Below are 16,544 nucleotides of genomic sequence, written 5' to 3' on the forward strand. Positions count from 1 at the left end.
CCTGGCGGCCACACAGCGCTCCGACAGCTCGCTGGTATAAATGCTCTTTATTTTATCTACAGCCCGTCATCGCATAAAGATCGCATCTCTTCTTAAATATAATAAAGCTATCAAATGTCTTTGTCGCCTTCCCTTCTCCCACCCAAATAAGGAAAAACAATCTGGTCTAGGCAGTATGTTCTCAGAAAAGGAGCGCATTTCTCGTTGGAACAGCAGCAGAACTGGCTGATGGATACTCATCGCTTGCTCATGGCTTCATGTGCACAAATCTTTAGGAAAACTCTTTTTTAAAGGCAAATGAGCAGCAAATCTGTGGACTGTCGAACCCTTGGTCATTTGCTGAAATGTTTAACAAAACTACATTTTGCATGAACTTTGTGTTAGCACCACACTGGAGCTCGAGGAAGATTTAAACACCCAGTTCTAGGTCTTCCAGTTCCTTAAGGAGAGCAGCTTCTTTCTGAATCTTCTCCACCTAAAGCAGAAAATTTCAGAGATGTAGCTTATTGTAAAATGAACCTGGAATAAACTGTACAGATCTCAATCGTACCTGATTCTTCTCCAGCTGTTTGCCAGAAGCTGCCTGTTCTTTCAGCTGCTCAATTGCCTTTAGTTTCTGAAACAAAGAACCAACCAAACAAACAAAAATATTGGTGAAACAAGAACAGGAAATAACTCTTAGAAGTTGCTGATGTGTCTGGAGGCAGGTCTCTATGGAAAGCACAATCCCTTGAGCATCTCCAGATGCTTCACCCAGAATTTCCCACCCATAACACACATTTCTTTCAGGAACAGAACTTAGGAACAGCAGTACTTCATCTCAGATACAAACACCAGGCATTGTCTCACTGAAGGGCTAGATCCAAAACTGGAAATTACTCCATCACCATCCCTCTTCACCACACATTCTCCTCAAAAAGCCTGGAAAGTTAATCCAGAGACTATGAGCAGCAGGAGGCAGCAAGATAAATGGGAAAGATTCTCTAGCCAGAACTTAACAATTTCTGTTCTGGAATTATTTAATGCAAGAATTCTCAAGACTGGCAGTAAACTTTGCACTCACGCCACAAGGGCACTCTTCCCTTGGCAGGTGCAGGTCCCAACACCCACGGAATGCACAGAGCTCCTGTCTGAGCACCAACACCTGCCAGGGCACCCTGACCCTCAGCTGGGACTGGCTGCACCTCCACAGCATTCCTGAAGGTCAGTTTTAGAAACTCCTCCCTGTACTGCCACCTCTGATGGGACCTTCAGGAACCCTGGCACATGATGGCTGCACAGGTAGGAGGGCAAAGGGAGGTGAGTACAAATTTGGGACAATTCCGTGAAGGTTCCTGCATCCTCCTGGACTCAGCTCACCTTACACTCGCACTAGGTGTGACAGACCAGCCCTTGGAGGAATACTGTCTATTAGAAATCTAAGAATCTCTTCACACCTTTTTCAAATTCTTTATCTTCTTATCCACTTCAGGATCTCCCGTGGTCATGGCTGGCACAGTGTTCTGTAGGGCATTTTGTGGGGCTCTGACCTGGGCAGGGCCTTGGTGTGCATCAGCTTTGGCCTCCTGTAGACACATAAACACAATATAGAAAATACCTTTGATTACAAAGAGAATGAAAAATGTCTTTAATCACTTTAGGATCCATTTAATATTCCTTCTTTCCCCAGTTTGCTGGATGTATTCCAAAATCCAGGATGGCTTGCTCTGAGGTACTGCATTATCTATTGATCTGCCTTCCATGGACAAAGGCTTATCTGGAACAGCTCACATGCTGTTTCTTGTTTAATTTCTACTTCCTCAAGATCCCAACCACACACAGCACAGGGACACACCAGTTTAAGGGTGATATGACAAATACATACACAAATATTTTACAAAGCAGACTGGGTCATTGCCTGTGAAGCAAAGAAAAAGGGCTCAAAAGCAGTGCTAGAATTTTTTTAAAATAGCATTTAAAGAAATTATTGCTGCAGAGTTTTGTAGTAATTGGAAGGCTAATACCAAAAGCTGACTTTTATCTACCTAGTCAATGAATAGTAAGTCCAGAAGTGACAGACAGGCTGTCTCTGACCTGCCCTAAAAACACACCTCAGCCTTGACCTGCAGGAAACACAAAGCACCCACCTGTTCCTCCCTCCTACCTAAAACCAAACCACATTCTGCAGGATGTGAGAAGCCAGGATCACCTTGTCTCCACACTGATTTTAGCTAACATTTGCAGTGACTCTGCAAAGCTGTTACTATTGAATCACCCTTCTGTAGCTGCTCTTCTCTGGTTAAACTCTGCTGCCCTTCCCACACTGCTGCACAAGCCACTGCTCTGAGACTGACCCCTGCCCTTTGGGGAAGCTAATTAACTAATTAACGTGATTCTTATAACGACGACTTTTGCAGTACCTGTTTAGCAGCTTTCTTAGCTTCATGCTTCCTCTGATTTTTGAGAGCTATTTTAGACACTGGCTTATCACTGCCTCCCAGCTGGGGTTTCATGTTCTGGGGTGGCTCATCTTCATGCTGCGGGACATGCAAAATGGTTAAAACTCCATATTCCATGTTGGCACAGAAACCCTAACACCTACCTAAGACAACATCATACACAAAGATGAAAGGAAAAAGAAAGAAAAAAGAAAAAAGAAAAAAAGAAAGAAAGAAAGTGGAGGAAAAAGTACGCACTCCTTGGAACAGCCAAAGAAAGGTGAAAAGGGTTTCAAACTCATCCACTCAAGTGTGCATGGGACTACCCCATGTGCCCCAATGATTTCATAGTTTTCCAGTAAGAAAACAAAATCATTGTTTTCTATCTCAGGAAGGAAACAAAATCCAAGAAGAATAACCTATCACAAAATGACTGAAGCCTGGCATTTTGCTGTTGCTGACAGCTTTGTAACTCAAACTCCTGATGACCAGAGGGGAAGGCTGAGTGCTGGGAGGGGAGATGGGGGGTTCTTGGGAGGCAGTGGGGGCTGAGAAAGGGGGCTGCTTGGTGTTTTTAAGATAACTCTCAACTGTGGCACTGTATTTTTTTAATGCATGTGACAAAACCTTTTGCCCATATAAGTAAGGAGAATTATTTTACTGACTGTATCTTTTCCCTACTCCCTCTGCTCAGGGATGGTCTGTGAGAGCAGCCCTCAGCATGGCTAACAACAGACTGCTCGCAGTCTCCTGCAAAAGCACAGGGCTCAAAATCAAAGCTCTCCGGGACCCAAACACCAAGGATACAGCTTTTACATGGAATTAGTTACTACTCAGCCTACTCTGGAAACCTGCAGAAAGAAACTAATTATACAAGCAGATCACTGTACTGAAATGTGTTTAAGCTGCAGCTGACTTGCTAATGATCCAATCTCCAATAAGTATATTTACCTTATTAAAAACAAAAATCCCAAGAAAGAATGGCTGTTGGGAGGCTACTCAAGCCCCAGGCTGGCTGGGTTCAGAACTGGCGGGGTGAAGTCACCCAGATCAGAGGCTTCTGTCCTAACCAGAGTACTCAATTTCACCACATGTGAGTTTAGTGTTCCAGTGCATGTTGCAAAGAGCATTACAGAAGTTTGCAAATGCTTTGTGAAAGGACAGTGTTTGGGCCAAAGAGATGAGAGCTTTCTAGCATACATTCTTGCAAACTGTGAGCAGAGTGCCAAAGAAGGTCACCAAAACCCCTCCAAACCCCCACAGTGCTGTCAACCTGGTCACTGTTCTCATGCTCCTCCTCAAAAGCACGCAGATCCGCGAGGCCGAGCTCCGAGGAGACGAGAGCCAGGCGGGCGGCTGCGGCGGGGCAGTGCCACTCACCAGCTTGGAGCTCGTGGCGGGTCTGTTGCGCAGGGCGGGCGGGCGGTACGCCTGCGCGGGGCCGGGCTGGGCGCGGGGCGGCTCGCCGGGCACCGCCTGGTACCGCACGGCTCTCTCCGGGAACACGCCGTCCAGGAAGGGCTGCCAGAACACCTGCCACATCTCCTGGTCAGCCGGCACCTCGTGGGCGTGCAGCACGGAGCCCGTGTAGTGCCAGATCTTGTAGCCGTTGCCGACGCGCAGCCGGGGAGCGCACGTGGCCGTCACAATGTGCTCCCCGTCGGGACACCAAGCGAAGTACGTGGAATCCGAGGCCACCGGCTTGGAAATCAGCTTGTAGTTCTTAACGTCCCACACTTCCATCTGTCCCCTAAGGTTTCCAAACCCTGCCAGCACCAGGATGTGTCCGTGGGGGCTGTAGTAGGCAGCATTGCGAGGCCCGGTGCCAAAATCAAACACGGGGTCACATTTCAGGTTAAAAACCGTGGCTTTGGCAGGCATGAAACCATACACAGCACAGAACTCGACAGAATTGGGGCTCCAGGCAACATCGTAAATAGGGCCGTTTTTGGCTAAAGGAAAAGGAAAAACATGCAACTGTTGGGAGACTGCGTTTTTTCAGAGCAAGCCAAAATAAAATCCATAGTGACTCTTCATGCTTTGCTAAAATGCTATATTCTAATTATTGACAGTGAAAATTAATTCTGCTAACAACAGAGGGAAAAACAACCTTGTCTCTTCTGATAACTTTAGTTACGGTTTGCAACAACAACTGCAGTCATTCCAAATTACCTCTGTAGGGCCAGCACCAACACTTTAACAGTAAGCATAGCTTGACATGTAAAAAAATTCCGGTTTTTTTTTTTTTTCCTCAAGTATGACCTCAGGACCTTCTCAAATTGTCCCACTGGAAACCTGCAAAAACAGGAGTTTTATACCAGCTGGATAATAGTTCCTCTTCCTTTAATCTAAGAAATATTGTGTAGTTCAGCTTTGTAGAGGTAAGCAATAGTGACCTGCGTTATCTTTGGACTATGCCCATGCACAATATTTTATAAGTCAGACTTTAATGTGGGTGAGCACACAAAAATGGCCTTACATGCAATGATCAAAACTTGCTGCTGTTAGAAGTTATTCTGGGGGTTGGAACATTAGGATATACTGAAGAATAAGGAATAAGTGATGAAAACTCAGGTAAAATACCGAGAGGTAAATACAAACCACAGGCCATTATAAGTTTTCATCATCTGGGTATATTCACCCATAGTTCAGATAAATGCCAAACGCATTACTGAATCCTTAAATCCAGAGTTGACCCAAGATGTTCAAACTGAGTTAAATGGTTCATGCCTGTTGTCAATCTGAAGTCTCATTATCTTTAGAAACAAGGATGTATAATCACATTGTGTGTTCCCCTTCAAAACCTTTTCAGTGACATTAACTCAATGCAGCTCAGCTACAGAGGTGACAGAAAATGATATTTGGTGACAGCAACAGCTGGAGAGATGAGGGCAGCTCCATGCAGGCTTCAGAGCTCTGCCAGAGCCTGCAGCAGCACCACATCTTAGTCGAAAATGAAAAGCCCTTTGCAAATGCCTGAGTGGAAAAAAGCTTCAAAACTGCACTTCAAAAAAGATCCACCTCCGCAGGCACTCTCAGTCCAAGTGCCCACCACTTGCTTTAATCAGTTTGGACTTTTCCTTGAAAAGGAATAGCTAAATTAAATGAAAAGACTTCCTGTTAAATACAGATGCAGTAGAAATAAAGAACATTTTAGTAGGTATGTAGTTAAACAAGTAGTGCTCTACTTGTAAGCTGGGTTAAACTACTCCCAAAGAGATTCTATATACTGAGTCATGACCCCAATTCTCCTTCCCCAGGGCAGTTACTGTCAAGGGGAAACGTGGCACAGTACTCATCCACAAGTTTTGCAGCAGAAGGCAAACTGGAAATGTTCCCAGCCAGCACTGTTATGGAAGTTACATTCACAGTACCTCCAGCAAAGGTGGTCAATGTCACCCCCAGTGCTCCCAAGCACTCCCAACAAACTAGCCTCTATAATCCCAAGCAGGCCAGATGTTTGCACACAAGAGCAAGAGCTTGAGAGAAGGAAAATAGACCCCCACAGCAGAAGTTAAGGCATGGACTTCCAGTTAAAGCTAGACACTGGAATTAAGCACATTCATCTGCTGCCCTCCAATATGTCATTTTTAGGTTTTAAAACACTTTCAGTATTACAATACAAAATAAAGGAGTTTTATTTTCTGACAGACTTCAAAACACTGCTGTCCCTCTGCCCTGGCTCATTGAGGGCAGTATCTTGCATATGTTGAAGTGCAGGTAGGACTATTCTGTTTGGTGACACACATTCCTGCCTGTTATGGATTCTCAGACATCAACCTGGCTCCACTGTCCAGGTGTTTTCTCAGAAAATGAGTATAGCTCCCTCCCTGTGCACCTGAACACCTTCCCAGTCAAACTATCAGTATGTATTAACTGGAACCTTTATGTATGTATTAACTGAATGCCACTGACATCAAGACGGTAAGTCTATCAAAGGTAATAAAATCCAGCTAGTGAAAAAAACCCCACACCAACCCAGAAAAAAGCAACATCCTCCTGCAGAGGTAAAAAACAAACAACAACAACAAAAAAAAGGTGAATGATTTTTTGTTTAGAGGATTTTGCTCTAAAGGTCAGTTCATGAGACTAAGAAGCCCAGCAGAGGCAGGAGCTGCAGGGCGGCCCGGCCCAGCCCAGCCCAGCCCGGCCTGGCCCGGCCCAGTCCAGCCCGGCCCGGCCCAACCCAGCCCAGCCCGGCCCAGTCCAGCGCAGCCCAGCTCAGCCCAGCCCGGCCCAGCCCAGCCCAGCCCAGCCCAGCCCAGCCCGGCCCGGCCCGGCCCGGCCCAGCCCGGCCCAGCCCGGCCCAGCCCGGCCCGGCCCGGCCCGGCCCGTACTCACGCAGCTGCACCACGGCGCTCTCCCCGCTGGCTGCCAGGTAGTGCAGCGTCTGCTCTCCGTAGTACGAGGCACCGCTCTTGTCCACCTCGGTGCTGGCAACCACCAGCACGGCTGTGGCTGGGAACACACACAGTTACTGCAGCACAGCTTCTGAAAACCACAGCAGCCACTGCACTCAACACCTGACTGAGCAAAACCAGCTCCACTATGAGCTCCTGCTGGTTGCTTGTGTGGTAGGGGTCGTATCATTCTCTTTTGAATTGAGTTTTTCCTAAATGCTACCACAAAAGCACTGAATACGTTCCTTCCTCAGGTGGAAAACATCAGCTCAGTCTATTCATTTACTGTTAGATCACAAGCAACTGAACATCCTTTGCAGCTATTAAAAAAAAATTAAACTATGGCAGAAACCAAACATCCTGATCAATCCTTGACCAAAACATTTTTTCAACATCTTCTGTATGCACATCTGTTACCCAAAGCTGTGGGGGGTGCAGAGCAGGGCACTGTCTCACCAGGGCAAGGCCCAGCCTGCCCCTTCCCACAGACACATGCACTCCAAAATGTCTCGAGCAACAATCTTTGCTGTCTCTCACAGTCCCCAAGCATGGTTTCTACATGTGTGAAACATCCTCCTTTATATTCCAAACTACGTGGGTTGAAGTAAAATGATCTGTACAAAATCATTCTGAAACAGCTCATTGCTAACAAACAACCAAGCACAGAGGCCTCTCAGCTCACCCCAGTTATCATATATATGCATACAGATGATTCTACAGATTAAGATCATATCATCACATGAACGGTTGTTATGTTTACAATCCAATTACATTACTGACACAGAATGCAAAATTATATAGGAATTTGTCATTCAACTGAAAAATTTACCAGCATGTATAGAATATTTTCAAGCACAACACAAAAAATTATGAAAGTCACAGGATAAGTGCTGAGCACCCCAGGGTGTGCAGAAATGCACCTCAGCAAAGCATTAATGGCTGCCCTCAGGATTTATCAACATATGCAAATTAAACACAAACCCCACACAGCACACAAAGTCAATCCAAAATGAGCACAATAGAAGTCTCAGTACATAGCTGCTATACCTTTTTTGTTCCATAGCATTGTCACCTTGTCAGCTTTAAAGAAGCTTTTGTTGGCTAGTGCTGACTGCGGGCCCCCGAAGTTGGGGTACTGGTAGAGCCTGACAAAGGACGGAGCACCTTTGCTGCCTGGGACATAAACAGCAACCTGAAACAGCCATGAGATTTCACTGCAGGTTAAAGCCTTGGTAGCACAGGGCATAGTTACTAAAATAGTTACAACTGTACTAAAATCACAGTGGGGTTTATTTTTAAGAAAACAAAAAAAAAAAGACTGGAAGCTGGATCAGAAGTACCTTGGTTGGCTGTGCTCCTGGGGACAACACGAAATCACTGACCTTCTGCAAATGCAGCTTGTTTGCAATGGTATCTGCCATGAAAAAGGTCACAGATGTCTGATGTTAACGACAAACCATGTTACCTGGATGTCCTAACCACATCCTTCTATGGGGCTCTATCCTGGATAACACAGACCAGTAAAGACAACCACAAAGGATCTCTTTTTCTAGGCAAACAACTATTATTTTCCTATTTCACCTACAAAACCAACTTTAATCAAGCCCATGCCTGAAACTCAGCACTCAGTACTTGGAAGTTCAAAAAGTAAAGGAAGCCTCTGAACCCAAGGTGAATGCAGCCTGTGTTTGAAGCAGATATTCTTCACCTTATCTGTGCTGGCTTCAGTCACATTCAGGTGCCATCACACAGAGGCGGGGGCTCTCCCCTCACACCTCCATGGGATAACTCTTCCCAACAGGCCTGCTCAGGGCTCAGCACTGCCCCTTCCCACAAACAACTGATGGCAACAGCATCACCCCACAGCTCCACTGCAGCCAGGAACGTGCACTGTCAGCAGACATCCTGCTGAGGCTGACATTCCGTGCTTCCCACAGCTTGATTAACATCACCAGGGCTAATTCTCAGGAAACTGAACCTCTTGTAGCCCTAATTCCTCTATCAACTTTATATTTAAAACAAAACAAAGAATGCAAAACTAAATACAAAACTAAAACCACATGCTGCTGTTCTCCCCTCTGTTTCCTTTTCACTCCTTTACATTTTTGTTCTAATTAGTTTTTATCTTTCTGCTTTTTTCTTCCCCTTTCCCTTTTAAACACCCATCGACTCCAGATATTCTATCACCAACAGTACATCTCTGTGGTAAAAATCTTCAGGCTTCACTATTTCATTTTTGCCACCAATTTTTTAATGAGCCATTTTTAGCAATCTATTGACAGAATATGCACAACCCAAGGAAGTAATGGCAGATCACATTTTCTACAAAACAATTTCCTGGTTCTCATTAAATGAGTAACAATATAGAATCAGGCCTTCTTAACTGAGAATCAGATGCATTTCCTATCATGTCAGTCAGTGAAAAGATAAATAAGAAAGTGAAATAATGATTCTGAATTTCAAACTGAAATAGAATGTAGGCAGTATTTAAAATAAAAGGCAAGCAAATGAAGAAACAAAGAAAAACCTGAAAACAAAAATCACCCCTCAAAAGTAGCAGCATTTATAGAAGGAATGAAATGTAGAGAAATACTCGCATACTGAAGTTGTTGTTTTCAAAGAAGTGCACTTCATTGTTCACATTTCTGGCACAAATGCTTTCATCCTCTGCCCAGCAAGGACACCTGCACATTAAGGGAAAAGTCACAAACATGAAATGATGCTCATCATTAGCACTCCAGGATTGTTTTTTCCCCCTACTGTGAACCCAGTATGTTCAAACATGATACATTTAATGTGGATAAATGACATCTGCACAGCAAAAATGTACAAGTGGACTTAGTTATTGTCTGCTCAGCTTTCCCCTGTGGTGCAAAGTGAGAGTGAATTTACAATAAACTACACACAGACACTCACAGGCACAGACTCTGGCTTTCAGCTGGCAGCAGGCACTGCTTTGAAAGCCAACACCACACTAACAGCTCCATTTACCTGGATCAGATTTTGAAAACCACATTTCTTTGTAAACAATTAGCATCTGGAAGGCTTATTTACCAGTTCTGCATCTTTTTCTGCACAAAAGACTTTAAGCACTTTCCCGTTCTCAGATCATGGAGCTGCAGGTTGGGCACCCCTGCTGTGCCATCCTTAGCAGCTGCAAAAAAACATAGTGGTATTTGAAGCTTAAATCTGCTTCACCCCAACATCCCATCTCATGGTTCTGCGTGAACTTCTCGCAAGCATGCAACTTCTGCCCCTGAGGGACCAAGCCCATGAATGCTGATTGCTGTGCCTATTAACCTCAGTCTGTTTGCAGAAAGAACTCACATTTGGAGTGCAGGGTTTCTACTCCCCACTGCAAGCCTGCAACCAACACCTGCACAGCTTTTTAATCCAAACCCAAAACCATCCTCAGGGCAAACAATGGAGGCATGTTCTCCACTCCAGTGTTTTGCTCTCACAGGAATGAGGTGATTTTGTCCCTTCCACTGTAGTCAATGCTGCTTTCTCTGCAAGCCATGCAAAATGGTTCTGCTGCTTTTAAGCTGTCTGTACTCTCCTCCTTACCCAGGCTAGCAGAGCCTGCCTGCTGCTGTCAGTGATTTACAGCAGCCCCAAAGCAGCTCACAGCTTGTGATGTTGTCTTATCCTACAGCCTGTCCCAGTTCCCAGTCTCCCCACAGCCTGGCCAGCTCCCAAGGCCCAGCCTTGCCCAGCTCTTCCCTCCCAAGGCAGCATTTACACTGTCTGTGCCTCAGGCAGGACTGCAGCTCTCAGAACCAGGATCTCAAACCCCCCAGGGATGCAGAGCAGGGAATAAGGCTCTGGACATGGAGAACCCTCCAGCCATGGGCCCCGGGCAGGACACAGCTCTCCAGGACAGCATACCATCTCTCTTGCCTACCCAAGAACAGGAGCTGCCTGCAGGGCACACCAGGTGGCACCAGGACCACTTCCCAAAGCTTAGGAAAGACGTGCCTGAGTGACAGAGTGACTGTGAGCACGAGCACTCTGACAGAGCGTGGGTGAGCGTGCCCAACGCCAGCTGCTCTGACAACGGCATCCCTCCCTCTCCACTGTGCTGTGACTGCCCACACAACTTCCTGCACCTTCCTGCACTGCCCATTTGGCCAACACACGCACTACAGAGGCCACAGGCATGGGCGCAAAGCTTCCCCAGCTGGCACAATACTCACTTGCATAGGCCTGCCACGTTGCCAGAACGCTATTCTTTGGCGAGAATTCAAGGCAAACTGTCTTTGGGAGATCAAAGGAATGCAGTAACTCAGCTCTGGTGACATTAACAACATTGACTCTGGAACCAAAAGATGCTATTTAATAAAACATGCTTACAATAGTTAATTAATGCTGAGAGAATTGTTCAGCATTGACTCTTCTTGATCTGCTTCAAATTTGGCCCACGGAACAGAATTGGAAGAGCTTCCCCTGCCCCCCTTGTTTTTACTAAATTTTTCCAAGAGCACATTTTAAAACCAGACACCCAAGCCTGACAGAAACCACTGGTCAAAACATAATGTGTATTTTTATATGCAACACATAAGCTCTAAATATGAGACTGAGCTCTATAATGTACCTGATCTGTAAAAAAGGAACCTTGTATTGTAATGTCCACAAGGTGAATAGACTCATTATTTTCTGTAGACTCTACTAATAGATTAATCCCAGAGACCAGGTACTGGGAGCCATAAATAAAAAAATAACCAAACAAAGAGAGCATATCCAGACTGCATGAGAATGGGTGCATCATGGGTGCACCAAGAACACAAAATATTTCATCTGATAAACTCCATTTCAAGCGTACATGCAAACACTTGCATTAACAGCAATCATCTTTACACAGACAAAAGTAAATGAGGCATAACTGATTACATTTCATACAAGCTAAACATTAAGATAATAAAATGCACCCACTTTTCTCCATTGCACCAGGCAAAGAGGGAGCCGTCCTTGCTAAAAGCAACAGCTTTGCAATTTTTTCCAGAATCCCTGAAGAAATAAGAAATGTACATAAGTACCCAATAGTGCCATAGTTAAGGTTTCCTTAACAAAAACCAACACAAGAGCTTTCCTGCTGTGCTCCTGAGGAGCCCTGTGTCACAGTGCAGTCCCTGCTACCCCTGCCCAGGGACTGTCACCTGGCAGTGAGAGCTCAGGCAAGTGCAAAGCCTTCCACGCCATCAGTGAACTCACTTATATTCACATATTTTTCAATTCCACAGTCTACTCTTACTTTACAGAAAGCAATTTCTTTAGTGCCAGTGCCAGCAGTACCTTTGGAATGCCACGCTCTCAGTGAAGCTGGGGGGCCCATTCACCATGTACAGCCCCTCGGAGCCTCTCACTGCAAGGGGAAACAAACAACTCATTTCAAATGCAGGAAATTGACAAAGCAGGTGATTTTCTAACTTGTGAACCCTGAGCCATGCACAGCGCTTCCCATACTTGCTATAAGGAAATTCCGAGGCACAGCCGGGACACAGCCCTGGAGCTGCCATTCCTGTGCAGGATGTGCCCCAGGGTGGGCAGCCACAGCCTCACAGGAGAACAGCCCTTCTCGTGCCTAAGTACAATTGTACAGAGTTCATGCACACCACAGCCGCCAGAGACCCTAAGGGAACCCCTAACACACCTGAGGTGTGACTCAGGACCAGCGCAGCCCTTCCTGACCGTGTTCTCCAGCCCTCCCGTCACGCTCCTCGTTAGGATCCAAACTCACAACAGACAGCAGTGAGCAGCCAAAAATCCACCCGAGCAACTGCCGCCCCCAGGGGGCCGAGTGCGGGGAAACGGGCTCGTGTTTAAAGCTTACAAATACAGAAAAGGACAACACGCATCCCTTATGTTGGGGCAGTTTAAACAGTGAGAGACGGAAAGGGAACACGACTCTCGAGAAGCGGCAGCCAACTCCCGCGGAGCCCAGCGGACACGGCAGCGGGCTCCGGCCGGCAGCGGCTGCCCGCCCGCCCCGGTACCCGCGAGTGAATCACCCGCGGCCGGAGAACGAATCCGCGATACGGGGCCGCGAGGGCCCCGCGGGGCGGGGGAGCCGGCGGCGGGGCGGCTGCTCGGGCGTAGGCCCGGGGCAGGACCGGGCCCTCCTCTGGGGCACCGCTGCTCGCCCCGGCCCCGGCCCAGCGAGCACAGGGCCCGGCGAGCCCTGACCAGCGCCGGGGCCGGCATCATCAAGAACTCCACGACCGGGGCCGGACTTGGCCACGCCACGGCAGCGCACGCCGGGGAGGGAACGCGCAGCGGAAACCGACGGGCACCGGAGGAGCAACGGAGGGGCCCCGGGCCACCCCACCCCAACTTGGCTGCCATCTCCCGCGCCCCGGCCCCGGGCTCAGGCCAGACGCACCTGCGAGCAGCGGCGTGGGCGGCGCCATCTTGAGGCGCGGGCGGACCGGTGTTTCCGGTTCCGGGGCGGTGGCGGCGTAGCGGCCGCAGCGCGCGCCACGTTACCGGGCGGGGCGGGGCCCGGGGCGCGTGCGCGGGTTGGCGCGCGCGGGCCCCGCCCCCGGCGCGCTCCCGGCGTGCGGCGCGCGCGGTGCTGACGCGGCAGCGGCGGCCGGGCCGGACCGGGCCGAGCGCGGACATGGTGGCCAAGCAGCGCATCCGCATGGCCAACGAGAAGCACAGCAAGAACATCACCCAGCGGGGGAACGTCGCCAAGACCTCGGTGCGCGGGGCCGGGCTGAGCCGGGCGGGCACGGGCGGGGGTGGCGGGGCCGGGCCGCGCTGCGCTGACGGCGGTGCTGTGCTCGCAGAGAACGGCCCCGGAGGAGAAGGCGTCGGTCGGGCCCTGGCTGTTGGCTCTCTTCATCTTCGTGGTCTGCGGATCAGGTGAGCGGCCGCGCGCGGGCGGACGGGTCCGGCGGCGGCTCGGGCCGGGCGCTGCCCCTCCGGGCCCGGTACTGCCCGTCCGGGCCCGGTACTGCCCCTCGGGGCTGGGCGCTCCCCCTCCGGGCCCGGTACTGCCCCTCCGGGCCCGGTACTGCCCCTCGGGGCCGGGCGCTGCCCCTCGGGTCGCCGAGCTCGCTGCTGACGCTGCCCGGCGAGCGCTCCCCTCTCCGCTCTCTTGCAGCTATCTTCCAGATCATCCAGAGCATCCGGATGGGCATGTGAGGGGCCGGTGTCGGGCCATGGCCCGCCGGCCCCGGCCGCCGCGGCAGCTGCCGAGGAGCGGCGCGCGGCTCCGGCCGTGTCGCATTCCAGGTCCCTTCACGAGTCATTCCGAGTTTTCTAGCCCGTGCCACAGTGCCTTGAACAGCACCACATGTATAAAGCAATAAAAGTCTGTTGTTGATCTACAATCGTGGACCTACTTATTCGCTGAAGATCCGGCCTGGTCTCTGTAATACGTGGAGCTATACGCGACGTAGGTCCGTAGGAACTGGCATCTGTTTAAACACCGGTCCCAGATCAGTGCCACCCTCGCTGTATAGCTGGAAATGGCTTTATTTGACGCTGGAAGCCAGGATTCCTGTAGAGGCTGGAGCCCGACTGTGCAGCATGTTCCCGAGGAGCCTCTCTTGCTCCGACCCCGCCGTGCATCCTCCCGTGTGCGCCGGGCGGGCGCACTGCAGCATGGGCAGTGCTCGCCGTCCCCACGCCACGGCACCGCCTGTAGCTTTGTCCTAATCCACGCCAAACGCTTGTCTGTGTAGGGGTAGAGGGGTGTGTGGAGCTGGCACGGCCGGGCAGCAGCTGCTCTGGCCGGACCCAGTGCTGGAGCTCCGTGGACTGCGGGAGCACCCTGGCCAGACCTGCGGCTCCCCAAGCCTCTCCCGGCCCTGCCTGTGCTGTAAATACTTCTTGGACAACTTTCAACAAGTGGTGATAGTTTTAAATTTGACAATGTTGTGTGGGAATATTGGGTGCGGGGGGGGACACACGCTGCCTCCCTGCCCACAGTTCTGCTTCTGTATGTGCAGCCCCTGCAGAGTGTGGTGTGTCTTGCAATATATATTTAATCCTATTTAAGGTAAAACCTGCCTTCAACTCAATTTCTTTTAACAATGGATTCAGTACTTAACTGCTTCCCTACTGGTGATCACAGTTCCTTCTTCTGTAGACGACTGTAACTTGAGATCACATGGAAAATGCTGCTATTGATCATATTTCCCTGCTGATGGCCCTGACTCCTACTGGCTCTGCTGTCTGCGTGGTGACAAAGGTGGTGGGAATTGCTCTGCTGGTGCACGCTGGTTGCTAAAGGAAGATTTCTCCAGATTTCTTAGAAGACAAATTTTAAGTCTGGTTACACTAGAAATCATAGAAAACAAAATGGGTTGAGGTTACTGAATTGCCTGTTAGCCGTGAAGGAGCAGATCTGTACGCGTTGTATTTCCATATGGAATCACTGGGACTGCTGTGAGCTGGGGCTGCCCAGGGCACGGGGACCTTGTGCTGGGACACCTTGTGCTGTGACAGCGGGGGCAGTCTGTATCATCGCTGATTTTAAATAAAGTTCTTTTCAAACGCAAGCTGTGTTCATTCTGATGTGGGCAAGGCAGGGCTCTGCTGGCTGTTCTCTGAGGCTCGGCCATTCACACCAAGCAGGGATTGATTGGCTTTTCCCTGGGAGGAGCCTCTGTGCCATGGGGCACCCCGTGCTGGGCCAGGCTGGCACCGCGGGGCCTGAGCGGGGGCTGCCGAGGCTCTGGATGCACCGAGCTGCCGCTCCCCTTCCCTCTGGGCCCCGGCCATTCCCCACGGGGGCTCAGCAGGCGCTCTCCTCTCTCACCTCCTGCCTCTGCTCCCGGGAATGCCAGGCGGCGCAGGGCTCTGCCTGTGCCAGCACAGCAGCTGCTCCCGGGCTGTGGGAGCCTTCAGGGTGGCTTGTACGAGTTGATGCTTTGAAGTTCAGGGAATCCTTGCTTTGGTGCGAGCTGGGCACAGAGGTGTGTGCAGCGCTGTGCCTGCAGTGTGAGGGTTATGGGCAGCTGCAGTGCCAGGGCTGGGGCTGGGGGCATCTCTGGAGGGCCCTTCTGGCCCCAGCTGTGCCACACAGCCAAGAACGAATGCTGCAGAACACCACACTTGTTTCTTTCCGACACCCATCCGAGCAATACCCGTTTATTTCCCCTCGTGAGATGCAGTTTGTCATTTCCAGGCCCTGAGAGCTGAGGCGTTCTGAGGCGTTGGCTGACCCTGTGCCACAGCCGCGGCTGCTCGGGCTGCTCCGCGGAGCTGAGCTTGCTCAGGTGACGTCAGTAACCACCTGCAACACACTTATTTAATTTTACTTACTTAAATTATTTTTTTTTCTTTTCACCTGTGAAGCCTTCTCAAGGCCGGCTGCAGGACTGCGCTCCAGCAGCGCATCAGGAGGGGCACACGGTTTGCCTCCCAAGGCGAGAGCTCCCTGCTGTCCTGCCAGGCCTCTCGCAGCTGCCGGCACCGCACAAAGCGCCGCAGCCACGTCCCCGGGGCCGTGTCCCGCCCATCTGCGCACACGCAGCACGGAGGGGACCCGGCAGCGACAGGAGCCACGTTCTCCGGGAACAGCCTCGTGGAGCGGGGACAACCCCTGCGCCGAGGCGGGAGCCCGGGACAGGCGGCGGCAGCGTCGCTGGGAGTGACGGCGCGAGGGCCCGAGCGACGGGGAACCGGGCCGAGGCAGCGGATCCTGGGCTGCGGAGACGGTCCGGGACCGGGACCGGGAAAGAGAACGAGACCGGGACCGGGAATGGGAACGGGACCG

At 50.3% G+C, this 16,544-nt stretch overlaps 2 protein-coding genes across 3 annotated transcripts; one reads left to right on the forward strand and one right to left on the reverse strand.

Moving 5' to 3' along the window:
• Nucleotides 1–32: 32 nt before the first annotated feature.
• On the reverse strand, nt 33–13,307 carry EIF2A (eukaryotic translation initiation factor 2A). Of its 2 annotated transcripts, XM_071438288.1 has the most exons (14): nt 13,197–13,301; nt 12,110–12,179; nt 11,750–11,824; nt 11,014–11,132; nt 9,872–9,971; nt 9,419–9,501; nt 8,158–8,231; nt 7,865–8,009; nt 6,759–6,875; nt 3,798–4,369; nt 2,400–2,516; nt 1,437–1,565; nt 551–616; nt 33–475 (listed from the first exon to the last, which is right to left on the reverse strand). In XM_071438288.1, the coding sequence occupies exons 1-14, from the start codon at nt 13,222–13,224 to the stop codon at nt 410–412; spliced, it is 1,761 nt and encodes a 586-aa protein (XP_071294389.1). In that variant the 5' UTR covers nt 13,225–13,301; the 3' UTR covers nt 33–409. The 2 variants fall into 2 exon arrangements, with proteins under 2 accessions (XP_071294389.1, XP_071294390.1); XM_071438289.1 differs by lacking the exon at nt 2,400–2,516 and having other exon boundaries at nt 13,197–13,307.
• A 31-nt stretch (nt 13,308–13,338) lies between these two features.
• Nucleotides 13,339–15,324, forward strand: SERP1 (stress associated endoplasmic reticulum protein 1). The gene is made up of 3 exons (XM_071438304.1): nt 13,339–13,517; nt 13,606–13,681; nt 13,923–15,324. Exons 1-3 carry the CDS (start codon nt 13,434–13,436, stop codon nt 13,961–13,963), a joined length of 201 nt encoding a protein of 66 aa, XP_071294405.1. The 5' UTR covers nt 13,339–13,433; the 3' UTR covers nt 13,964–15,324.
• Nucleotides 15,325–16,544: the final 1,220 nt, after the last annotated feature.

Source organism: Agelaius tricolor, unplaced genomic scaffold, assembly GCF_023055355.1.
Source record: "Agelaius tricolor isolate 1412-34295 unplaced genomic scaffold, bAgeTri1.0.p SCAF_12, whole genome shotgun sequence".
NCBI classification, from domain to species: domain Eukaryota; kingdom Metazoa; phylum Chordata; class Aves; order Passeriformes; family Icteridae; genus Agelaius; species Agelaius tricolor.

What these genes read in the sequence shown, in the direction of transcription:
- EIF2A (XM_071438288.1), bottom strand. Translation starts at nt 13,224, where the DNA reads ATGGCGCCGCCCACGCCGCTGCTCGCAG. An exon ending in AGATAAAGAATTTGAAAAAG is followed by an intron (nt 617 to 1,436) that starts GTGTGAAGAGAT and finishes TCTTTGTTTCAG; the next exon opens with AAACTAAAGGCAATTGAGCA. An exon ending in AACAGCTGGAGAAGAATCAG is followed by an intron (nt 476 to 550) that starts GTACGATTGAGA and finishes TTTCTGCTTTAG; the next exon opens with GTGGAGAAGATTCAGAAAGA.
- SERP1 (XM_071438304.1), top strand. Translation starts at nt 13,434, where the DNA reads ATGGTGGCCAAGCAGCGCATCCGCATGGCCAACGAGAAGCACAGCAAG. An exon ending in GGAACGTCGCCAAGACCTCG is followed by an intron (nt 13,518 to 13,605) that starts GTGCGCGGGGCC and finishes CTGTGCTCGCAG; the next exon opens with AGAACGGCCCCGGAGGAGAA. An exon ending in CTTCGTGGTCTGCGGATCAG is followed by an intron (nt 13,682 to 13,922) that starts GTGAGCGGCCGC and finishes GCTCTCTTGCAG; the next exon opens with CTATCTTCCAGATCATCCAG.